We start from the raw sequence: 26,894 nt of genomic DNA on the forward strand, positions 1-26,894 counted from the left end.
TGCCGTAATTAGCTCCTAGGTCCCTTTGCGGGTTGTTTTTTTAACGCCTGCTTTTAGCAGGCGTTAAAAAACCAACCCGCAAAGGGACCTCGTAATCAGGCGTTAAGGGTTTAACGGCGCCGACAACTTTTACGGTGCCGTTAACCCCTTAACGCCTGGGTTGTAATGAGGCCCTATTTGTTCTTTTACTGGTAGCCAGTGAATTTTCTGTCTCACTGCCGAAATGTGGGTGGAACTAGGGATGTTGAGTGCCGATCTTAGGGCGTTATTTTGAAGGACCTTAAGTTTTTGTGTATTCTGGGTCTTGGTGCCGGCGTATAAATTGTTAAAGTAGTCTTGTCGGATCAGGACTAAGGCTCTCGACAAAGTAATACTGCAGTCCGATAAAAGGAATTGTCTACATGCATTGATGAGTTTGAATGTAAAAGTTGTGGCTGATGTAGTAGCATTAACTTGTTTTGACAGTGTAAGCGAGGAGTCCAGGTAGAAGCCTAGTGTTTTTACCCTGTTAGACACTTTAATAGTGTTGCCATCAATGTCAAAGGCTTTGAAGGCGTCATTTAGTTTGGCCGATCTGAGTTCAGAGCCTATAATGAGCAACTGAGGCTTGTCGTCATTCAGACATAACCCATGGTGCACCATCCATGTTTGGATAGTTAGCTAAATGGCACTAAGGGTTGCAGTGTCAATACCATAGTCCCCAGTGATCGGTACGAGCATCTGGGTGTCATCTGCGTAGTTGGTATAGGTGACACCAAGATCGTCCAGACAGTCAAATAGGGGCTTGGTAAAGACATTGTATAATGTTGGCGAAACACACGATCCTTGGGGTGCTCCACAAGAGACAATAGTGGGTGGAGCTTCGGTCTTAGGGGAGAAGACTCACACGTTTCTGCCAGTTAGAAATGATTTAATCCATTTGGTAGCATTGGTTGAGAAATGTGCTGCTAAGGTCAGGTGTTTGCATAATATGTTGTGGTCCACGAGATCAAACGCAGTTGAGACGTCAAGGAGAAGAAGGCTTGTTTCCCTTTATCCTTTAGGTCGTCCATTTGGATTTTTAATTCCAATAGTGCCGTTTCTGTCCAGTGTCTCGGGCGGAATCCTGACTGTCATAGAACTAGGATATTATTAGCTTAAAGGTACCGTGGTTATTGGCCGGTAGCTGGTAGGTATGTTCGTGTCAAGGGTCGTTTTTTTTAGCAAGGATAATACCCAGGCGTTCTTAAGGTCAATAGGGACATAATTATTTTTAAATGAGTCATTCATAAGATTCGTAATAAATGGAGTTAGTTGGGGGGCAAAGTCTTTAATGACTGATGCCGGACACAGGTCCCCTTGGCACCTTAAACTGGAGATGATTTGGAGTTCCTCTGAGTTTGTGACCACTGTAAATTCGAATTGAGGTATTTCATTGGTGGTGGGGGGATTCACATGATGACTAGAGGGATCAGATAGTGTGACTAAGGTTCTTTTTACTCCAATTTTAGATTGGAGTCTTGTAACTTTATCTTGTAGAGCATTTTGTATGTTCAGGCACCGGTTTGCGTCCTTGTTGCAGCTTTCCACTGGGGATTGGAGTTTCCAATTCCCCGAGGATGGCGAACAATTCTTTTGTTTTTTGAATTTCACCTTAGTGATTCTGTCATTATACAGTGAGCTTTTTGTTCGAATTACTTGTGATTTGTATTCCTGGGCAGCACTTTTGAATTCTAGTTTATTTTCAGACAGGGATTTTTTCCATTGCAATTCAGTTTTTCTTTTTGCATTTCTTAATGCTTTTAAAGTGGGATTAAACTACCCATTTACGCGGGCAGGTTTTTTGTCTTTGCGCAAGGCAAGTGGCGCGAGCTTGTCTATGGTGGCCAGTATGGTTTTGTTGTACTGCTTGGTCATTTCGGTCAGATCAAGATGCTTGAGGTTTTGTGTACATAAGACTGGTTGCAACAAAGGTAGTGAGTTATTGGCTGTGATGTTCCATTTATTTCTTGATGGGGCTGCTGGGGAAGGTTAGTGGGGCTGATCTTTGTTTCGGTATTGGACGTTATGAGATGGTGCTCTGACGCTCTGACCAAGGACAGGGAGAGTTAGATAAGATGGACGAACAGCAGTTGATATCCGCAAGCCAGTCGTGAGTGCAGTCTTTTGCATGTGTGGGATTCTGGATCCAGTGCAAGAGGCCCAATGCTGAGATAGAATTGGCTAGGGATAGAGCGTTTTTGTCAAGTGAGTCACTGAGGCCTAAGTTGAAATCACCCAATAAGATGGTTTGTGATTTTGCTTTGGCATTTGCGGATAGGATTTGTGTTATATCATTCTCAAAGGTGAGTACAGGTCCTGGGGGTCTGTAGATAAGGTGGATATTCAACGTCGCAGCAGCGGACAGTGACATTTTCACTGATAGTAGTTCTCCTGATGTGATAGGAATGCTAGGGGTTTCTCTCATGGTCAGGGCAGTTTTAGCAATCATAGCTACTCCTCCGCCTTTAGCCTATGGTATGTCCATCCTACAGATAGTGTAACTATCTGGCACTTCCAAGGCAAGGGCTGGGCCTGTAGCTGCATGGAGACATGATTCAGTTATGGCTATGAAGTCCAATTTATGAGTTGTAATGATGTCTGCTATATCTAGAGCATGAGCTGGCACGGATCTGGCGTTGATGAGTGCATCTAGGATGTTAAAGTCTGGCATTGTGCTATTGGTCTGGTAGAGCCTAGGTAGTTGAGTACATGTGCGAGCAGTTTGGAGGGTTAAGAATGAGTTCCTTCTTAGGATCGTGGCGTTAGTGATGAGGATGTCTCTCGTGAACCTAGTTCTAGTAGCTAGCTTGTTATTTTTGAGTGTCAGTGGACAGGGGTGGCTCTGGCACTGAGTAGTTGCAAATCTAGCTTATTTCTTTGGGGTGGCCTATGGTTGAGAGCTGCGGGTAGAGAGCAGGTCAGCAGGATAGATCGGGAGTCTGGGAGTTGTTGAGGCATCGCTAGGGTTTGGGGTAATGTAGGTCTGGGCCATGTCATTATCTGTCTTACATGGGTGTGGTGTTTAACTAGAATAGCAGGTATTTTGATCAGTGAGGTTGGCCCACTTAAATTAGTGTGGTGGTAGCTGTTGTACATTTAATAGACGTATAAGCAGTAGGATCAACAGTTAACAGCTACAGCCTTATGATATGAACCTAAACACTATATAGATGTTATCACTATTATATGTTTAATTCTAATATACTTCTATTCAACTGATACAATGAGATTATGGACATTAAATACCGTTGTTATATATATATATATATATATATATATATACATACACACAATTGTTTTTTTTAAAGCTCACAGGATGGCTTCTATTTTTTCCACGAAAGACATCTCGTATTTGGAGTTCATAAGCTACAACCCCCTGCTTGCCTTATATTAGCGATTTAGATGTATTGATTGATTTATTGACTTGATTTATTGATTCGTGTGCACCAATCCTAACCTGTCTGGACCCACCATTGGTGCTTCTTCAGAGTGGGCCATCAACAAAAGCATCCCTAGGCCATATGGACGAAAAACCTATTACTCCAGGACACCAGAAGGACCAACTGCTTTTTTACACCTCCAAGATATTCTATGAAGTTTACTATAATAAACATTTTCTTGCGCAAAGTAACTGTAATACACTGCAAGTGCGCAACTGACAAACGTTTGTTAAGCATGTTCTCCCCCAGAGCTCCAAAATACTCTGAAATGTAATTACATCAGCTAATTAAGCCCACTTTTACATTCATTACAAAAATGAAGACTTAAAACAAATGTCCTATTATGATACACTAACCTTAGTCTTCGTAACATTGTGACTGGCATTCATTGCTGTCCATATTGTGATGTGGTCAGGGAAAAGGAAAAACAAATATATTTTTGCCATATGAGAAATGGACACACTAACGTCAGACTATGAAAACCGAAAAATAATGTATGGGGAAAAATGTCTCTGGAAAAAGAAAGACATATTGGTGGCACACCTGTCTCTACATGATTGAAACGATCTTTATTGGGTTTCTCTATGTTTGGTTGACTCCTTTTGAGCGATTCGACCTGACACACACATTATATATTTGGATTTGGTCAACTCATTCAAAATGAGACGATCAAATCCACAACCACCTAATCATGGTTGTTTTAAACATTGCATACAATCTCCATTGCCTTCTTTCTAACATCCACTCAGATTCGGTTAAGTACTTGAGCTTGTATATCAAGCAGAATATACAATATGCCCTCCAACTGATACTCCCTCTGTCCCCCACAGGCCATCCCCACCCCCTCAGTTCCCCCCCTGATGTTCCCTTGTGCACCCACCATTCTCGTACACAGGTGTTGCCTGTTTTGCTTGATTCGTCTACCCTGCTCCCCCCTCACCACCCTCAAGCCTACTTCTGCAGGAGTCTGTCCTGATACATTCTGGTTTCACCATCACCGTCTTGTGGCCAATGCTGGATTTGACTTTTATGGACTTCATTGATTCACGGTGCGTCACCCTTTCTCAACTCTCATGCTGGACTTCCTTTGCATCCTGTACTCATGGTGACCCTGAATCATGCTGTTCCAATCTTCATCTTGTATCCTGGCTTGCAACATTATGTGATACTACTGACTTCTGCAATTGTATTCACTCTCCCCTCTTGCTTCTCCACTCTTTTGACTGCCAACTCTCTGTTCTCTCCTGCTTTCCATTCTCCCTTTTCCCATCTCCTCCCCTTACTTTCTTCTATGAACTTACTCCATCAGAATTGTCCCTGGACCTAGTATGATAGCAACCTCGTCTGTCTCCTCCCCCTTCCCTTACTGATTTTTTTCCTCCCCACCACCCGCTCCCCCAACACTATCTGAAATGTTGTCAGGCCTAGTATGATAGTCGCTTGTTTTGTTCCTCCCCTACCTTTCTGCACCCCTCTCCCTCACCTCTTGTTTTTCTTCGGCTCTACCAGAAATGTCTTCAGGCCTAGTACGGTAGTCTGTCTGTTTCCATTTCCTTCCCACTCTCCCCCTCCCTTCCTTATCTATGGCTTAGCTCTTGCACTATCTGAAAGGTCGAGTACGATAGTTAATTTCACAATCATGGCCTGTAAGAATGCCATTGTATTTTCCCTTGTTTCCTCCCTTGTCTTGAAGCGCTTTGAAACACATTGTGTATAGGCGCTATATAAATAAACTATCATATCATATATAATGCCGCGGAGGGTGCCCCTTTGTATTACAAGTTATCATTTGTTGTAGGACATCATCTTTGTTACCCACAGTAATAATGTTTTACTTCCCATCTGAGAGTTTTCACCACCATATTATATGTTACGAGTTAAATTCTGCATGAAATCCTGAATTTGATCAATCTAAGTGTACTTTATTCAGTGATATTATGCTAATTTTGACTTCTTAACAACTATTACCCAGTTCCATAAAATGTTGACCACAATGCTGGACACGGACAATGCTTAATTCTATCAGAAGAAAATCATTTAACAATTTGAAACATGTTCATGGATGAAGAGCCCAGGGTGCATCCATCCTCCATTGAGCATCAGAACAATTTTCGATGAAGTGTGGAGGATCTCAAGGGTCTGCACTTTCCCCAATTCTTTTAACCTTTCCCTACACCTCATTGGCTGCTTCAATAAGACCTTTTGAGACGGATTGTTGTTTAAACTAATTAAATGACACACAGTTACTTTTATAAGTCTATGCAAATGCCATCTATCGTAACCCAGCCTTCACATATTGTTTCCATGTGCTAATCACTGAATGAAAGGCAATTTTCAAAATTCAACCAGAAAAAAACAGAGTTCCTGTTGCCTGGCTTCCCCGATTGGACCTCCCGCTAATCTGGCCAAGGATTACAAAGTCTGGGGGCTCTCCTATAGAACTATCTATGCATTGAACATTAAGTCAATCAAGTGATTACAGCATGCACAGGTTACATTCCGCTCCATGAACTTGCAAGCTTTTCCCCTGCCGGGATCACTCATTACAAGAACATACTGAGACAGTTCTCGTGCTTGTAAAAATAGGGTATGCAAAGAGAATCTGTCTGGAGACACCTACATTCCTGAACCACAGACTTTGCTCGGAACATCAATTTGCATTTTTCTTCCAGGTCGTCAAGATCTGGCTCTGCCTTGTGTACACCGACTTCTTCAATAAGTCTTCTCTACAGCCGCTAGTGTAGCGAAGCCCCATTGCTGGTGCTTAGTGAACTTTACAAGTCTTACCATAACATATTAAGTTCAGTGGTGAAAACGTATTTTCGTCTAAAGAAAAAAACAACTTTAACTACTCCCATTACATGCACCGCCCAGTTTTGGCATTCCTGAGCAAAGTGCAATTCTGACTCGCTTTAAGCAATTCATTTCAAAAAGGCTGTCAGACCTTAATTTTTTGCACATTCTTGTTTTGCACTCCACATGTCCCTCCCAACGTACGCGCGGAAAGAGAGCAGTGCTCCGAGTGCAAAAACTAACCACATATGGAGCAAATGTGAGGGGCATGTAACCACAGACGTCATTTCACCAAAACGCCAGGGGTAGCGGAAGTGATATCACTCGACCCTTGACCTCTGGTGACATCACAAGAAGTGATGTCATTTGACCCCACCCGAAAGTGCCATCACGGGAAGCGATGGAACACAACCTTTCACCCCTTGACAAAACAGTAAGTGGCATCACATAGCATTGTCGCTAAGTACACTACAACATATATGGTTACGATATCACTGTAAAGTGATATACATTTCACGCAAGAATGGATCACCATGGGTAGCGTTAATATCCGTGCTTATAAGCACATATTACTAAATGACTGTGAATGCAAGCAGACGTCCAAGGCCAAACGATAATGATGTGGTATTATATAGCACTTATGCTTAAGCGCTCCATATAGAACAAATATACATACAATATCACCCAACCTGTGTTGGTACTCGTTTATCAACCTCAGCAGGATGAAAAGCTAAGTTGACCTTGCCGGGAGTCAAATTTGCAACATGCAGATCACACACACAGTGCAGCAGCAAGCGCTCAACCCACTGAACTATCTTACTGTGTGCTATAGCTATCAGAAAACCAGCCACTCCAGAAACAAAGAGCCACATGCTGCTGGCCAGAGTCCAGGAACCACAATTTAAAAACCTTTAAGGGTAGCAAGGGAGACCACAGGGGTTGCAGGTGCATGACGTCCCTGCCTGTAACTCCTTTTCTCCAGCAAGGATTCACATCCTCATGTATATTCCCAGTCGTCTGGCTGGGAATCCTTGGTAAAAGAAAAAATCTGTTTCGCTTTAGCCTAAAAACTGCATTTCTAATCTATCAATGTCCTTTGGGTCATACTGCCCCATCCAATGACAGTCGTCTCCCTAAGCTCACCCCTGGTGGGCATCTTCAGATTGAGCATGTAAAGTGGCAGTATGAACCAAGAAGAACCACAAGGCGGAAGGAGGGAGCATTCGCATGTGAAACCATGCCAGACTCATACTGGAGAGCAGGTGTTACTGTTAAGTAACTTGTTCTTTCCCCAGCATGGGGTCTGGCATGGATTCACATGCTCATGAATACTATTACAGAGCAGTACACATACACAACCACGGGAGGTGGCAAGACTCAAAAGAAGCAATACACTTACCCTTGGAACAGACTCACTTCAAGCAAACAGGCTGCGAGGCACCACTTGGCCGACCCGGGACTCTTCCCTGGAGGACCTGTCTCTCTAGTAGAATCTTGTGAAGGTGTGCATGGCCCTGCAGATGTCGAGCAAGGGCATAACAGAGAGAAACACCATAGTTGCTGCAATGGCACTGGTGTAATGGGCTCTCGGCCGGCTGGGATGGGTCCCGTAGTAGCACCTTCGTAGCATGGAATGACAAAAAATGGTTGCTTGCAGGAGTCTCTCCAACCTGCCTGGCGAGGTGATGGCCACTAGGAAAGCTGTCTTCCATGAGAGGAACTTCAGGGGGGACTGACTGAATGGTTTGAATGGAGGCCCCATGAGTTTAGTCAAAACAACGTTGAGCTCCCAAGCTGGAGCTGGTGCCTTCACTGGCGGAAAAGTCCTGAAGAGGCCCTTCAGGAACTCCTTGACAAGCCTGTGTGAGCACAGGGAGGGCTTGCCGGACATCCGTGTGTACCTGGATATGTCCGCCAGGTGCACCTGGATAGAGGTGTGCGTCAGACCTGCCTTGGCCAGCGAAAGGAGGTATGGAAGGAGCTGTGGAGTTCTGATCCTCATAGGCGTGATCTTCTGAGTCATGGACCACACTGTGAATTGCTTCCATTTGCGGCCGTAGAAAGACAGCATAAGATGAAGCTCTGGCCTTGGTCAGGATCTTTTTGCATTCCAGCAGTAGAGCCTAATGCTCAAACTCTAGGGCTGCAGGAGCAGTGCCGGATTAAACCCTGTGGATGCCCTAGGCATTTGAAACATTGGTACCCCCCTTGCAAATTATCTCTCAATATGTTTTTAAGTTTTTGCACCATTTTATTTTGATCCATTGTTGCAGGACCCCTAAAAGGAGTGGGGGCTATAGGCCGGTGCCTACTTGGCCTAATGGATAATCCGGCATTGCGAAGAAGCGGCAGCGGGATGGACCGAGCCACTTACAGAGCATGTCCGGGTACCACATCTGCCCTGGCCATGCCGGAGCTATGAGTATCATCCTGCAATGACACTGGGGGTCATTCCAAGGTTGGAGTTAAGGGAAAAACGATGCCGGTAAAGGATTACCGGCATCGCTTACCGCTCCAGACTATTCCGACCTGCCAACCCGCTATTAGCGGCACCATAAATAACGGTGCCTCTAATAGCGGCATGGGCGCGGACACGCGGCCCATCAAACCAGCAATAGCGGCATGCCGCTAAAGGGAGTACATCACAAATCAGGCGGACAAGGAAATACCGGCATCATGAAGGCGCAAATAGTGGATACCGGCATACCGTAAATACCGGCATCGAGAACTAACTGTGAAATGCTATGTGCAGTGTTCCCAACTGCCACAGGTGCACATTATCAGAACAGGTGGAGGCAATGGAGTCTGGGCCTGTACAAAAGGAGCACACCCATACACCACACCCCTTCCCACACCAAGATAATTCTAATAGTAGTATCAATACTTGAGCTGGAGGAAACGCTTGCATTGCAACACCAGCAACAACAACAACAACAACAGCAGGCACCACAGAAGAGAGACAGCAGGAGAAGGAGGGTGAGACAGGCCCAGCATGCCCCACCAGTGCAGCCAGCGTAACCACGCAGGCAGCCCCAAATTCTTCGCATCAGAGCCAGTCCTTTCAACCCAACCCCAGAGCAGAACCACACCCTGCACCGTCTGGACCAGGACACCATCACCACCATCGTGGACATGATAAACGACGACATTGTCAGCCTCATTGAAATACGCACCGCCATTCCCCCTCTCTACTGAAGGTAGTGACTGTGCTCCACTTCCTTTCCACAGGCACCTACCAGCACACAGTGGGGCACATGCATGGCATATCACAACCCTTAGTTTCTCACATTCTGAAGCAAGTGCTGGATGCCCTCCTGAAGCACACAAGGGACTACATATCCCTACCACAGACTCCCCTGGAGAATTTTGAAACAAAAGTTGGCTTCCATGCACTGGCAGGCATGCCAAATTTTATGCCCTCGACTGTACCCACGTGGAGTTGGTGGTCCCGCATGCCATGGAGGTGGTGTACCGCAACCGCAAGCAATACCACTCCATCAAAGTGCAGATGGTATGCGATGGCAGCAAGATCATCACACATTGGTGTGCCCGATATCCCGGATCAACTCATGACTCAATGGTCCTGCGGAACTCCACGCTACCACGCTTCTAGCGCCTGTCCGCTTGATAGGTACATTGCAGTGAAATGGGGGAGACATGCACACACCACCATGGTGTCAATGTTTATGTGACAGCACAATCTGCACATCGCTAAACACTGTGCCCCAAAGCATCCCAAACAGAACATGACACCCAAATCCCATAGGAATGAAGTAAGGTCGACACCTATCACAACATGACTAACAGTCACACCCCACATCCCACAACACGTGCACCACTCATCAGCAGACCTCGCCCTCTGTAGCACCATCCAGTAACATGCAGTGTACATGCACTATGTTGCTGTCTCCAGCGAATCACCACACAGGGCAAGCATCCATGGGAGAGCATTGGACCGAACCACCAAGGGAATCCATTGTCTGTCACAGGGCCGCCACAGAGTGCTGCATGTCACCATGGGAAAAATCAGCGCTGAATGCCTAATATTGCGAGCTTACTGCCAAAGCTCCCAATCAGAAAATTCTACAGAACACACCACATCACTAAATTGACACGGATACAGCTGTATGCACACAATGCATGAGCCACAAGATGGCAGAGCACACCGTGTATCATCTTGAATATGCAACCCACACCATTATTCCATGGCACAGGACATAGTGTGGGCCTAAAAATGGCATGCATACAACCAGGGACATGTGCATGTGAACAAAAATAATCTTCCAGCATGTGTGACTAGTACAGCTGTCCATCATCAATCGACTGACATATACCTTGTTTTGCCGCCCATACAGTTCACAGTGGCTATCCCTGGATGCCGTGGCTCCTCACCCCTGTCCGATGACCCACAGAACAGGCACGAGGAGGACTACTATCGATCCCACACCCCTACCCGTGTGGTCATTGAGCAGACCTTTGGCCTGTTGAAGGCATGGTTTCGCTGCCTTAGCCCGTCGGGTGGGGCTCTCCTCTACAGGCATGAGAAGGTGGCCAAGATCATCATGGCATGTGTCATGCTGCACAACATGTGTATCCAACGCAACGTGCCCCTGACATTGAATTGCAACCACCTGGTGATGATGAAGGGGATGAAGAAGAAGTGGCTGCCCATCATCGCGGTGCCGATGCACAGGAGGGACGTGCTGTGCGTCAGTCAGTGATTGCACAATATTTCTGACACACATGGCTGCATAGGGTGACATGATAGTTGGACAACGGACACTGGGTGTGGGGGTACATGTACACTATGCAGTGTATATGAATAAATGACACATTCGCAATGATGAATGTCCACTCAAGTTTTTCTTTTAACACAACAGGTGTATTGAAATATACAATGTAAACGTAAGTGCACTAACCCTCCACTACCCTCAGCCCCTCTCCCCACAGCTCCCCCACACACCCTCACCCCCCACCCCCTCACACATCTTCACCCCCTCCGCCTCCCCCCACAACTCCCCCACACACCCTTCCCACCTCCCCCTCCCCCCCAACTTCCCCACACACCCTCCCCCCCTTCTTCTCCCCCCACAACTCCCCCACACATGTCCCAACAAGTGTCTAATGCCTTCATCAGGCTGGCCAGTCTACTTTTTTGCACTCCCTGGACCAGGTGGCGGCATGTCCGGCCAGCGCAGGGTGAGCGACGGCCTGCGGAGTGGGCTGGTCTGGGTTGAGCTGGAGGACGATGGTGTGGCCGCCTGCTCCATCTGGGGTGCCTGACATTCTGCCTCCATAGCAGCGGTGCTGCGGATGAGGACCTGCCACAGGGAGGATACCTCCTAACGCAGTCGGCTTGTATTGTCTGCTAAAATCTTGCCCAGGGAGGCGGTGTTATCAGCAATTGTCTTGCCCAGAGAGGGAATGTTTTCTCGCCCCTCCTGCCTTGCCTGGGCATTGTCATTCACGAACTGACGCAAAAAGGCAGTCAGTTCCTCATGGCGCTGCGGCCTGCCGGTACACCTGTGGAGGTGGAGGGTGCTGGGGTGTCTTGGTGGACTTGGATGGGCTCCACTATGGGACTCATAGCCCCTTGGTAATACCCCCCCCAGACTGCTCCAGGGTGGTGGCATGGTCTGAATCCAAGGATGTGATCTGGGGGGATGGTGCTGGACTTCGTGTGCAGGGCTGTTCTGAGGATTCGTCCTCCACAGGCACCCACACCTCTTCCTGCGCCTCCTCCTGTGCCAGGGGTGCTGTGGCTGCCACCTCCCCGACAGAGCTGGACTCAGCTGAGTGTGGAGCATCAGCTGTGTCCTGTGGCAGTGGGACAGGAGTTGTGGCTTCGGTCTCGACTGCCCTTGGCGGCACCGGTGCCGTGGCATCTGTAGGTGGTTTCCATGGTGGTGCATGGCGGGCCTTGGGTTGGGCCCTTGAGGTGGAAGCCCTGTTGGCCTCATCCCAGACTCTCTTCCGGGGTATGGTTTGCTGTGGGGGTGAGTCCCATGCCTCGCCGTCATGGTTGGTGACTGTGGGGGTCGAAGAGAGGGACGGCATGAGTGATGGTTTGAGAAGCATCATGCATACGTTTGTATAATTGCTCATCTACATATTAGAGGGTAATAGACAGTTGAGTTTGCTTGCTACATGGGTGGGTAATGCAGGCATCCGTCAGTGGTCACTCAAGTTGGGTCAGGCGTATGGAATGTGACATATATATTTCATGGGGCCTGCATGTAGTGTGACTCATGGCATTGACATCTTAGTGTGGTTTGTGTAAGGTATGGCATGTGTCTGTGCTGCGTACCACAACTTTGCTGGGAATGTGTGTGTACTGGGCCATGGGTTGCTTCTTTAGACAGACATATTGGTGGGCTATCATCAGACTCTGCATTACAGTAACCTAAGTTAGCTACAAATGATCCAAAATAATGCTATTAGAGCAGCTCTCAACATCCCTAGGAACCAACACATCTCAGACACCAGACGTAACCTACGCTGGCTCTCATCCCCACAACGAATCTCGCTGAAAACTCTCACTCTCACCCATAAATGCCTCGCCAACCAAGCACCCTGCTACCTAGCTAACAGATTCACCCCCACACAACCCTAACAGGCACCTCAGATCTGCGCAGTCCAACTCACTTTCCATACCTCGCTTCAACCTTAAAAGATTAGGTGGCATCAGCTACAGAGCATTGGCCGCTAAACTCTGGAACGAGCTCCCCAACTTGCTAAGAGCGGAATCTTCCTTCCATAGATTCAAAAACATGACCTGAGCCTGGCTATCCGCCCAAGACTCACTCCTTCCACTGACCAAGCTCCCCCATGCAATAGCCGCTAACCTCTCCACTGTTTTTAGCCGCTTGCGCTTAGTCCGTAATGTGCCTTATGTATATAACTGTAAACTATACTGTATTGTACTATTCTTTCATATTTGTATCATATGTATAAAACTGCAATTTATACTTTATTGCATTATTCTGGTAACATGATTACTATGCTGTATTAAGTTATGCGCCCGGATGCCCCTGGGCCTGGTGCGCTTTACAAATAAACACATATACTGTGCTTTCTTAGGACGCTCACCTCCGTCCGCCGATGACGTGGCGCCACACTCCATGTCTTCGACACCTTCTATAGACTCCATGCCAATCAGGCTAGCACATATGTCCTCCCTCTGGGACAGCTTTATGGGGGAGCTTGCTTCTCCGCCAGTTGTCATTGCCTGGCTCCTGTTGGCAGAGAGTATGTTGCGGACTCGCAGCCGCAAGTCATCCCACCGCTTCCTGCAGTCCTTGATAGTGCGGGGGAGGTTACCGACCACGCTTACTTTCTGCGCCACAAGTGCCCAGATCTCTTTTTTGCCTATTATGGTCTCCCTCTTCATGCTCTGGGCAAACACGACGTCAGCATGTTCTTGCAGGGTCTCAGCTAGCATGGCCAGCTCATCTTCATTGAAGCGCTCCTTGCGCTGGCGGGAGGCGCCCTTCTTCACAGCCTTAGGCATTGTGGTATAGTAGACAATGGAATTTCACAAGCAGCAGTATCATACAGGTCCTGGCTGCTGAGGATGGCAATAGATTGTGTTTTTAAAGATGGCCGCTGTGCTCCTTCCCCTTCCTGTGCAATGACGCTACTTCCGGTTCCGCTTATTTACAGTCACTGTTATTAGCGGTGACCGCTAGTAGCGGTGGCCGCTAATGCTGCATTGGTTCATGCCGGTAGTGCAATCTGCGCTTTACATGATGCCGCTAAGGGCCTTTTTCGGGCCTTTTATGGTATGGCAGTGATGCCCTTACCGGCATGGCGCAAAGCTCGTGCCCGCAAAGTCGTAATAGCCCTCTATTAGCGGGCTCTTGACTACACAGACACAGTATTTGCTCCATGCCGGTAAGGACAGTTACTTACCTCCAACCTCGGAATGACCTCCATTGTCTGAGTGTGTTGATGACACGTTGAAGGAGCAGGCCCGGAGGGAAGGTGTACAAAAGAAAACCCTCCCACGTGAACGATAAGGTGTTCCCCAGACTCCTAGGCTGAGGGAGCCTGCTGGCGAACCTCTAGCACTTGGAATTGACTGCCATTGTGAAGAGGTTGATTTGGGTTCGACCCCACTTGCTGAAGAGACATGATTCTTTGCTCCTGGTGCAGCTCCCTTTCATGGCAGGATCGTAGCTCCCTGCTGAGCGAGTCTGCGTTGGTGTTCTTGATGCCGTCAGGTGAAAGGGGAGGAGGAACATGTCTTTAAGAATGGCCCAATGCCACAGGGTCTGGGCCTCCAGGGAAAGCACGGGAGAGGGAGTCCTGCCCTGCTTCCAGGTGTACAACATGGTGGTGGTGTTGTCCGTGAAGATTCGCATCACCTTCCCATGCAGCTGAGGTAGGAAAGACTTGAGGGCCCAGAAGACAGCCCGGTGCTCCAGGATGTTGATGTGGAGAACCTTTTCCTCTGGGAGCCAGAGGCCCGTAGCGTGGGACTGTCTGGTGTGAGCCACCAGACCCTACCAGGGAAGTGTCTGTGGTGACCGTGGCCTGGTACGGTGGTATCTGAAAAGGAGCAACTTGTGTGAGGTGCGGGTGCACTTTCCACCATCGTAGAGCTTGGCAAAATCCTTGGTTGAGGGCAATCTTGTCTGTGTAAGTGCCCGTGACCTGCAGCCAACGCGCATCCAGGAACTCCTGAAGAGGCTCCATTTGGAGCCTGCAGAATGGAATGACGTGGATGCAGGAGGACATCATGCCCAACAGTGACTTGATGGCTTGCACTGTTGCGACGACAGATCCTGCACCTTCCCCAGGATGGCTGTGACTCTCTCCTCCGAGGGGGGAAGCCAGGCATGCAACTGTGTTGAGACGGGTGCCCAGAAACAGAGCGTTCTGTGATGGCTCCACCCAAGACATCGAATAGTTGATGGAGAATCTGAACTCCGCCAGCAGGCGTATTTTCTCCGCAGTGTTCTGGTTCGCCAGCATGTGAGAATGGGAATGGATTAGCCAGTCATCTAGATATGGGTATATGTGTATGCCCTTGAAGTGTAGATGCGCTGCCACCGCAGCAAAGCACTTCATGAATACCCTTGGTGCCGACTTCAGGCTGAAAGATAGGGCCTTGAACTGACAGTGCCACACCTGGACCACAAATCCTAGGAATTGCTGATGTTTTAGGTGAATAGGTATATGAAAAAGGCATCCTACAGGTCCAGGGTCACCAGGAAATCCCCTTCCTCCAGCTGGCTGAGCACGTGCTACAACGTGACGATCCTGAACTTCTGGGATTTCAAGTACTTGTTGAGGCGCCGAAGTCTAGGATTTGCCGCCATCCACCTGAGTTCTTCCAAGTATCTGGAGTACACTCTGGTCCCCCAGCGGCACTGGGGGATGGGCTCTATTGCCTCCTTTCTTAACATGGCCTGAACCTCCTGCAGCAGCTGGGCCATGTGCAGTTCTTGATGTGCCACAGGAGGAACGCGAGGACACCTGTGTTGGAATTCCAAGGTGAGCCCCTGATGTAGAATGTCCAGCACCCATTTGTCTGTGGTGATGGTCTTCCACTTGTCGATAGATTTCACTAGCTGGCCACTCACTTGGGTGCGAAAGTGGGGGCTCAGATCCAAGCGTAGTTCAGGCATGCTTGGGCGCCTGCGTCATGGCCATCTGTAGGCCTCATGGGTGGGAGAGTACTCCTAAGTCCTGCCTGACTTCCCCCTTGCAGAACTAAAGGACAATGATATCCTCTACCTGAGCATCCCAAGGGACTGCACAGTCTCTGTGTCGATTTTTATCGATTGGAGTGTCTCGTCCAGAGCCTTTCCGAACAAACTGTCCCCATCGAAAGGCATTTCCATCACCTTGGACTGCACGTCTGCCCTGAAGTCCGTAGCCTTTATCCAACCTTGTATTGGAATGGCCAACCCGTGGCCCATCTGGCAGAAGCCAGAGCCTGCAATATTCAATGCCACTGTGATGCCATGGTCCGAGGCCACCTCGCCCTCCAGGAATAGGGCCAGGGCATCAGCCTTTTGTCATCTAGCAGGAAGTCCACGATTGAGCCGAACTTATGCCAGAGTTCCCAGTCATAACGGGACAGGATGGCCAGGGCGTTGGCAGCTTTGATGATGCAAGTTGTAGTATAAATGATGCGCTTCCCTACTCAATCCAGCTTCTTCCCCTCCAGGTCCTGAGGCACCATGGATGAGGATGATGGATTTGTGGAACACCTTCTGGCGGCGGCAGACACCACGAAGTCTGGAGAAGGCTATCATCTCAAGCACCTCGGGGCAGAGTCTAGAGCCCTGTACTTCTTCTCCAGCCTGTCTCTTTTGGGAGGGGGCAGTATTTAGCATCTTCATCAAACCCAAACCTTCGTCTCAAACATCATCCAGCAGAGGGATTGGCATGACTGTCTTTCGTGAAGACTCCCAGCGCTAAAAAAAGAAACCCCTCTAACTTCTCTTTGGGGACTAAGTTGAAAGAAGCAGAGGCCCTTAACAGCATGCCATGAAAAGAACCCACTTCACCAGGGGCCAAGGCCCTGGTGGGCTGAACAGCGACCAGCGGCCCACCATCAGCCAGCACATAGTCCTCATACTTGTCCGTATGCATTGTTGTAGTGTCCGTGTCCATGCCTGTGTCAGTGTGTGGAGGCACCTCCCCCACCGTGGTCAACAGCCTCTGGGGTGGTGCTGGTTGCTTAGTTCCCGGTCAGCGTTTTGGCCCGAGGGGTTTGGTACGGCTTGATAGGCACCTTGTCCTTGTGGGGCTCTGCCTAAGAGGACCCTTCACTGGAGGTGTCAGAGGACTATTTACAAGGCCAGGAACTGGGGCAGCTGGCAGCCTCTGCTGTATCTCTGACATCAGGGTGCAGAGGGTCATCAGAATGTCCAATGAAATGTCACTTGGCGCTGGCTGAGATGTGAATGGAACCCCAGGCGTTGGTTCCGGACTAAAGTGTGATTCAACCAGTAGATCTGGTTCCCCGCTATGGGATCCCTCCTGGCACATGGGGCTGAGCCCTCCCTCAGATCCAATAGTAATCTTCAGGCAAGTGGTTGTCATCAGAGCTGGTGTAAATTTGTGGAGATCTTCTCAGAGACCCCTTCAGACTTGATTAGGACACTTTCCCCGTTTTGGGGAGAAAGTCCTGTGGAAGCAGAAGCTCCCTCAACCTCCCTGCATCCTTAGAAACAAGGTGACAATGGGAACCTGTTCTCACAGAGGGGCATCCTCAGTAGTCGTATTTACAGCGACCGCGCCCGCCAGAGGACATGCAGGCAAAGTCACTCATGGTGTAGCCGTCGTCTTCACCGTAGACATCACAGTGCTAATGGGCTCTTCTGTAGCTGAAGTAACGATGGTCGTTGACTTGACCTTTATCAATGAGCCCGATGACTGAGCCGTCAATCGGATGGACGCTGATGAGGTTGTTGGTGGGGGCGTGGTCGTCGATGGGGCAACCATCAACGGAACAGATGTCCTGGAGGACGAAGTGGTCGTTGACAAAGATGATACTTTGAATGACAGAGCCTTTGTCAATGGGGTCTTGGGCCTCTTCTTCACACCCTTGTCCTTGAAAGAGGAATTGTGTTTCAAAAGGGGTCAGGGATTTCCTTGCGGAAGCTACCCCCCCCCACTGGCAGGCCCACCATAGACAGAGATGGAGATAGGGAACGGGTCCTTCCCGTACCAGGTCCCAAAGCTGCGGCTACCTTGGTGGGATCCATAGCATGGTGCTTGGCCTTCTTTTGGATCCTATGGGACGAAGCTTCCTCAAAGGATTTCAGAAGGAGCACGCTTGTGGGACTTGCCGGTCCTGGACGAGGCATGACTGTGCCTGGAGGCTGAGTCAGAGGCCTTCCCCAATTTGAGCCAGCTGCTAACCTGTGGTAATGGTCCTTCTTTGTCTTCATCGGAAATATGCTGCAAATCTTGCATCCCTCATCATGGTCTGAATGCAGGCAATACATGCACTTAAGGTGCCGATCTTCGCCGTAGACGTTCCGTAGTCCACACTTGCTGCAGAGCATACAGAGACTCCTTCTCCTCCAACATGGTTGAGTTGTGACTAGGCCCAAGTCTGGGCTTTCCGAAAACTTCAAAAGAAAAGATCTGCAATGAAAGTTGATCTTCGCCCACAACGGGTCCCTGCTGCCGGTGGTCAACGATGGAACAAAGTCAGTCAAAAAACACTACATTTTATCAAGAAAAATATCAAAAAGCTTTAAGAGCAACATGAGAGGACTCCCAACACTGAAACGTACGGTAAAAATATGAAGATGTCCACCAGGAGTGGAGCTTAGGGAGACGACTGTCATTGGATGGGCGCAATATGACCCAAATTGGTGATAGAGTAGAAGTGCAGTTTTCAGGCTAAAGCGAAATTGACTTTTTCTTTTATTGAGGATTCCCAGCCTGACGACGGGGAATATTCATGATTATGTGAATCCATGCCAGACCCTATGCTGGAGAACCGAGCATATAAAAATGGGAAGAAATGAAAAATCGACAATTTTGCTGAATGTGTATCAATAATGTATAGATATTAGAAACAATTAAACAGACCTGACAATTAGAAAAATGCTAATTTTTCATTATAGATTTACAAATACTGATGTAAGTACCATAAATACTATTTATTTTAAGAAACAAAGAGTGCAGCCATTGTTCATTCCGAACATAAACATGCCATTAAAGGCACTAGTCAGGTTTCTCATTAGTAGACAATTAAACAAATAAAAAGTAATTTGACCATTGTCTAATACATACTGTCGCATCCACTGTCTTTGTACTGTAGCTGCCACCGACATGTGTTTCGGCATGTTGGAAGTGGGCACAGTGCTGCCGTGAAAGTATCGAAGAAGAATAGTTGGACTGGGCTCCAAAAGCTTCTTCAGGGTGAAGTTGTAACAAATGTATAGAAGTAGTTTTCAAACTGGTGCATACTTTTAGAAAACATCCATAATGCACTATTTGTTTATGTATGAAGACTGAGTGAAAATGTCCTCTTGTTACTGTTTTGTAGAGAAACAGTTAATGGTTCTTGGTGCAGAGAGTGTTAATCTGCGGATTCAGCTTTTTCTTTTGCTGTTTGGTACGTGGTCCACTTAATTGAAGGATTTCTCAGACTATGCTTCTATGGATGGGATAATGGACTTAAACCTGGTGTGTTGTGGGCATCATCGCAGTACTCCTAGAGTCTCAGGCGCCAATACTTTCAATTCCTGCAAATAGGAACCAAACATCTTCTGCAAGTGTTATTTGCTAGGAAGCCGCAAGATTAAGCTATTGGTTCAGAGGAGAAGCAGATCCAAACCACCCTGTAGTAAGAGAAGAACCCAGAATGCTGCACTTCTGAAAATCATTTCATGGGGCTGAGACTGCATGATGCAATCAAGACGCTGAAGGAAGCGCCGGAGGCAAGCTTGCCTGAAAGCCAAGAGGCTAATGAAAGTATCTGTGGAAAACATACCGACAAGGCCAAGAGGCTGCTGAACGTTTATGAGAAAGCCGTGACTGACACCAAGGTGGTGCTGGAAGTCTCTGTTAAGGTCTTACCTAACAAAAACATGAGGCTGTGAAGAAGAGGTGGACCACTTGCCTGACAAAGCCAAGAGGCTGGTCAAAGGAATTCTGACCTTATCAAGCCTAGACGTGAACGTCTCTAGGATAATGTGACCTAATAAAGTCAATATGTTGCTGGGTGGGAGTGCTGGGTTTAGGCCAAGAGGTAGATCAGCTTATTTTTTTAACCTGAATATAATTGGTGATCAAAGTAACTTAAAGTAGCCTTTCATGGTTAAACGTTTAAGGAAGACGATTCATCCCACTATGTTTCAACTAATCAGTGTTCTGTACACAAACCACTGTCCGGATAGCCACGCGAGACAACAGATTGTCAAAACATGCCTCTGAAAACTACCAACACATGTTCTTCTAGACCAGCAGTATTCAAACTGTGGGCCGCGACCACCCAAGGGTCCGCGGGTGCATCCCTGTGGGGCCCTGAGAGCTCAACATGAAATATAAAAAATAAAAAAAATTCTTTTAACTTTTTTTTTTAGATTGGCTCACGTGGTCGGCTGAAGCATGAAACTGTCTCAGGCAACAATGAAAAAGTGGGCCGCAGTTGTAAATGGATATTAATTCCTTTAGTCACAGATTGGGCTTCATTACAACTATGGCGGTACGGTAACAATGGTGACGGTAAGCTACTGGCACAGTTGTTACCGTACCGCCATAGTACGAGTTGTGCTCGCGGGCTCGTTGGATGCACCGGCACCGTTATGCCTATGGGGCTCAAGTGGGAATGGGGATCTACCGGTACTGGCACCCGCGAAAGGGCAATTATCAGGTCCGCCTAGCTCAGCATGACCCGGTAATTGCCCATTCGCGGGGTGCCAGACCCGTATGCAACTCTGGGGGCATCCGTGCCGGTTTTACCGGCATAGCTACCGCCAGGGTTGTAATGAGGCCCCACTGTTTCAATAGTACCCAAGGGGGTGCTTTGTGTTAAAATGTAAGTAAATTGTGATATATTCAGCACCAATGGTCAAAATTACTAACTGCATAGTTAAGTAACTCATCAAACTGGCCCACATTGGCCAAAATGGTGGCCCATTTTGACTGGCCCACATTAGCATTTTACATTTTTGGTACAGGCATTGCCCTATAGGCCAGTCCGAGCCTGGCAGCTCATCCATAATGGTGAGGGGCGCCCAGCCAGTGGCCCCTCACCCATTATGGAGGAACTAAGGAGCCAGCCCAGTGAAACAGTGAGCACTCACGCAGCTGCTTTTTCCAGCTGATGGAGTGCTCCTGGGCTGGCTGAACTGTCAAAGGGAAACACTGTTTCCCTTTGACAGTTCATTTTAGTTCCCCAGCCGCATATGCTCACTGAGCCATGCAAGTGCTAGGGCATTTTGCTTCGCCATCATTGCATAGCTCATTGGAAATGCTGGCTGGGGCACTGCATGTCTGTATGTCCGAAGGGGAGCTCCTGCGCCTCCTCGCACATACGGACAGAGCAGCGTGGAGCAGGGCGTTTCAGCACCCACATGCAGGCCAATGCAGAAGGTACGTTTATGTTCATTGTTTTTATTTAAACATGTGTATGTTATGAGTGAGTGTATGGTGATGGATGCTCGTGTGAATGATAGAGTGATTGCTGTATTGTAAGCGGATTCAATTCAACAATACACCTAAGTCAATGCCTAGTCTGGGATGCTGATGGAAACCCTTATTGATATATTTTTATGTCCAGTTCATGTACTCTGGATGACAACCCTTATATCACACCCCTCTCTCAGAATCCCCCCGACTCCGCTGAGCCAAGAAGTAGGTTTGTTTTGCAAATTTAAAAGGTTTATTTGAAAATTAAACAATATATATCTATCACACTTTTATAGCAAATTAATATTTGATAGCACACTTGTGAGGATGATGGTGATCAACAATGGATAATGTTACAGTGGTACACTCTTTTTGATGGCTTAGAAGTGATATAGAGAGGATGAAGTAGCTGAGAATGCTTTTATGGCTTTAAGGACAATGCAATGATGAATAAAATGCAGTACAGAAATAACTTGATATGATTTAGCAAAAGATAATATAATCACTTTTTCTCTGGCAATGCACCCCCCCCTTTGCAATGTAAGAAATGGAAGGAGAGCACACAGTCTTCAAGAATCCCAACAAAATGCAATACGAAATGCAGTCCCGCCCTAGCAAGCTTAGAGAAAAACAGGTATGATTTTAAAACACAGGCAAGATACTTTGATGTGGTTGCAATTAAGTGAAAAATATGTGAAAAATGCTTTTAATTCCCTATAGGAGGTTCAGGGTGAGTGAGAGATACTTAAATTAATTCAGGATCACTTTAGCAATGCTCTATGAATGATTGTCAGGTTGCACAAGAATTTCAGCAAGGAAAGTAAGGACAAAGATTTTTACACATGGCTGAAATTAAGCAAAATGTCAAATTGCGGCAAATTTAGTCACGTGCGTCGAGCGCAATTACGGAGGCACTATAAGGAGTAGGAAGTCTAGGTTTGTTGGAAAGCCTAGAATCTTAGCTTTAAGATGAAAGTTAAATCTCGTTCCTAGTACAAACGGTTCCGGAGATACAGACGATTTTGTGAAAGTCGTTTTTTGGATTTGAAATTTTAAAGCTCAGAATAACAGATGACAGTTTTCAGTTTTAAAGATGACAGAATGACACGATTCTAGGAGGCAGTTCTAATAGGCTAAAATAGTTTGGATTAGATTATTTTAAACTAAGAGATTGGTTTTGGCACAGTGAGTACTCACACTATATTTTTTTAAATAAGCCGTCAAGATCTGGTCAGGTTGGACGGGACTTCCGGCGGGTGGTTTTGAAGTCCCGGCTATCTGGGTCAGCTCTGCTCTCTGGGTCTGTCAAGCACCGGTTCTGCTCACAACGGTCTGGTTTGTGGTTCTCTCTGGTTCCGGATACAGCACTGCTTTCTGGATACTGCTACAGGTTCTTGCAAGAGTTCTTGGCAAAAAATTCAAACAGCTCACCCGGCTGTTGAATAGTTTGGTTGGTTTTGAGACCTGCTGAAGAGGATTCAGCTTGTGGATTCAGGCCTCTCTGCTACAAATTCTGGAGTTAATTTCTGCTACAGGTTCTGGAGATTGATGGATCTGAAGTCTGGATCTCTGGATGTGAAGTCTGAAGTCTCCCGGCAAAGCGTCCCGCAAGAAAGTGGAAAGTGAATGTCCCCACCTGTCCTGCACTGTGTGCTTTTATGTGTTTAGAAAGTGGGTGTGGGCGTGGCATAACTGAGCCTGCCCCTCTCTACTTGTCATTGGCCCAATTCTCCCTCTCCCATGATTGGGGGAAGTGGGTTGTGAGTCAAAGTGATGAGGTCTGTTTATGGGTCAGAGGATCCTCCCCTGGTCAATTTGCCCACAATCCTATATTTGATTCAAATACATATTTCCCAGATACACAAGTGGTTGACATTACATGTACATATTACAGATGAATTAAGACAGGTCTCTGTTCAAGCCCCATGTTCCTGCGAGCTGGGATTCAGAAATGACAACATTTTGCGCTTTTTGGTCGGTTTACCAATATCGGACATTTACCAAAAATTACACAAATGTGCGCAAGGAGTATGGACATTAATTGATGAAGTGTCAGATTTTTAACATGCAGACATTTGGAGTAACAACCTTATTTCTGCTACTACTCCCTAGAACATACCACAGGGTCCCAACACCTCTTAAAATGTGCACAGAAAAATCACAAGAATAATGGTATTAATTATATAATTTTGACAGGTCCGTACTATGAATTATCCATCTTTTTAAAATTATGCTCTGGCCCAGATGGGTGTGGTTTAGGTTCCAAAGCACATGGGGGAAGCTTCTGCCTGTCCCCGCCTCCAGCTCAGGTGGCTCCCAGAGGCACTGCCCCTCCCAGTTTCTCCCAAGAGGAAGACATTTTACGACACCCCCCCCAATATAACATTTGCCTGAGTCCAGGACAGGGCTTTGTTCAACTTCCTGCAGTCCCCAGGTGCCCCTCCCCTAACCCAACCAGAGAGGTGTCATCTCCTTTTGGCAGGGGCAGCAGGATGCAGCTAGGCCTGGGAAGAGTGGCTGAGCCGGTTTCTCCTGTCGGGGGTAGTTGTCAGGCAGAGTTCAGCTAAATGTCACTTTAGTTCCCAGTTTTCTACATTCAAATCCAACTTACATGCAGCTATTTTTTATATATACATTAAATAATTACTTCCTTCAAGTCATTTCAGAATATAGTTTTACATTGTATCCACCTCTTAGCAAGTCTTTCCTTGGCCTGGTTTGGGTTAATCTGTTCAGTTTTACACAAAAGTCTGGTGGTTTTAAAACGCCGGCTTTCTGATAGTGGTGAGCACCGGTATTGCATCCATTTTTGACATTAAGAAAATGAATTCCCCACAGTTCTGGGTTGCTTTTGGCAATCAGCATTGCCATTCCCAATGGTTTCAGGCTGCTGTGTGTGTAGCCCAATTGTGGTTTTAGGCAGTGCCCTCCTGTGCTCACAACATAGGCAAAAATGGGTGGCAGCCTATTCTTCATGTTTTCCCTGTGCACTCTCTGGGGAGTTCTGGCCATCATGATGTTTTCAATGCCAGTAACGCACAGTTTTAAGGTAGGGCTTGGATGCATGGGTAAAAACATCCCACAGTATGAATGTGCAGTGCCTTGCATACACACATAATCATGTTGATTGTGTTAGGCCCAGTGGGGCCTAGGGGACAGGGCTGGTATCTTTTTACTGGACATCTATCATAGATGTCCAGTAAAAAATGTCATGCCTGCCCACTGGGCCCCCCAACACCAATTGCAAACTGTTTGGCTATTTACCCATGTATTTGTTAAAAGTATGCTCTACAATGCAACATTTTAACCCATTATTTAAAAATAATTCACAGGGGGAAACCCCTCCCCCCCGAACCTCCCTTTATTGGTTCGGGCTCCCTCACTATGCTCGGTGGCTATGGCATTTTTGGGTGAAATAGTTATGCCCCTCTACTTAAAAAAATCGCCAGCCGCCACTGGCCCTCAGACTGTGTTGGGAATGGGATGGGGGGACCCAGGGACTATGGTGGGAGCACAATGGGCGGGAAACATGGGATAGTGGTGGAGAAGAGTGGGGAGAGCCCAGGGTGTGTGATGGGGTGGGGAGAGACCAGAGACTGGGTAGGAATGGGAAGAGGGAGCCCAGCGACTGTGATGGGAGCAGGTGACAGCGCGCAATACATACTGTCCATTTGGCATTTCTGGGGGTTCCCGACATGCCCAAATTTTGCTCGGGGGGGGCCCCGGCCAAAAAAGTTTGAAGACCACTGTTCTAGACGGACAGTTAATGTGTTGGTATCATTGTTCTCAAGTAAACAATCGCAGATCTATTGGTTCAGGTTTTTGATTGCTCAATTTTTTTTTTATTTCAAGCACCTTATTACAGTGCCAATATAGTTTTGCCCACATATGCATTCAATACCACAAACCGTGCTTATGCCGAATGCTGCGGATAATCCATAGCAAATGCTGACAGCCAAGTACTCCCTGTGAAAACAGAACATTCACCCTTGGAAAGCAACAACTCATTCATACCTCATTTCAGTGTTATCTATCATGTTCAGCTCACCGGAAAGTGTCTCCAACTCGGTCATGGAAGTAGACAAAGTTGTTGTGGTCGCGAATCAGGAGATCCCCGCTATTAAAATACAGGTCCCCTTTTTGGAAGACATCTCTTAGTCTCTTCTTTTCTGTCTGAGCCTGGTCGCCAGCATAGCCAGTGAAGGGAGACAATACAGATATCTTGGCTACCAATAGTCCTGGTTCCCCTGTGAAACAAATATTTGTAATTACTGTATTAAGTAAATGGTGAAAAAATAAAATGCAATGATGTCTCTTGTATTTTTCATTTGTAAAAAGTAAATCAGTCATAACTCCACTACCGAAACAGGTCTGAGATGTAGGGACAGAGAACATGTATTTACATATGGGATTTATAAGGCGCAACCCGAGCTGGGAAGCAATGGAATGCTGTGAAAAGGCAACATGCGCTGTGAGCTACAAGCAAGAAACAGGATGGAAGAGGAGTTGGGATGGGTAATGGGTTGAAGGAATTTGGGGAACTCTAGAGGTGGAGAAATAGTTTTGATCAGATCAATTGGCGAGGGGCTCTTTGAAGAGTGGGATCTTCAGGTCTTTTCTGCTGTGTACAATGGGGGAGCTAGTCTCATCTGCATTGACAAATTCTTTCACTGAAGGGGCACATAGCAGGGAAAAGCCTGTTGTTGTGGCTTTTGGGGTTGTGCGGACTGCTGGAGGTGGTGGAGCTTCCTGGCTAAGGTTGGCATTTTGGTTGTGTCATCTTTGCTGGTATCACAAGCAGTCTTGAACATGATGCATGCTGGAAGGGGGAGCAGAAATGTACCCTTGTCGGAGAGTGCAGTCGCTTAACAGCTCTGGGATCCTGCACAGGGGTGCACATGTTACATTAATGCTGCCACATGGGTTTAGGACACCATTTTTGCTTGAGTAACACTTTGTTTCAGCATAAAGTGCTAAGGAGAAGGAGCAGGGAGGACGTCTTTGTTCCTGCAGCCCAGAAATATGAGCACCATAATGGCTTTACTAGAGGGCCCCTTTGCTGAGAACAACTGCGGGGAAACTAGGAGACCCTGAGGACACTCCGATCTAAGGGTGTCTTTCTCTGTCTAGGCTCCTTGCTGAGAATGCAGTATGAGGCTGCTACCTGAACAGTGAAGGGCAAAGCCAGCAAACGTTTGGGTTCCTGGGATACTCTACAGAATGGGCCTCCCTCTGGGAATAATGTACATATACACCACCATTGCTCAATCCAATGACAGGATTACTTGAACAGCCTCTTTCTAAATCTACCTGCCTCCACTCTCCGCCCTCTACAACTAATCCAGAACAGGACTGCAAGACTTGTCCTTGGCCTCAAGCCCTGGGATCGTATCTCTCCAGCCTTGAAATACCTTCATTGGCTCCCAGTGGATGCAAGGATTACATTTAAAACCCTATGCATTGTCCACAAGGCTTTCTGGGGCCTGGGTCCAAAATACCTTTAACTATCCCTCTGTAAATACCTCCCCTCTC

At 47.3% G+C, this 26,894-nt stretch overlaps 1 protein-coding gene across 1 annotated transcript in view; it reads right to left on the minus strand.

The window, feature by feature from the left end:
• The window catches only part of SLC27A2 (solute carrier family 27 member 2), a 385,293-nt gene that overhangs the window by 60,904 nt on the left and 297,495 nt on the right, over positions 1-26,894 (minus strand). The window contains exon 7 of the mRNA XM_069624975.1: positions 25,411-25,609. Coding sequence (XP_069481076.1) covers positions 25,411-25,609 — 199 coding nt within the window. The remainder of the gene's footprint in view (positions 1-25,410; positions 25,610-26,894) is intronic.

Source organism: Ambystoma mexicanum, chromosome 11 (genome assembly GCF_040938575.1).
Source record: "Ambystoma mexicanum isolate Mex_15411 chromosome 11, UKY_AmexF1_1, whole genome shotgun sequence".
NCBI classification, from domain to species: Eukaryota; Metazoa; Chordata; class Amphibia; order Caudata; family Ambystomatidae; genus Ambystoma; species Ambystoma mexicanum.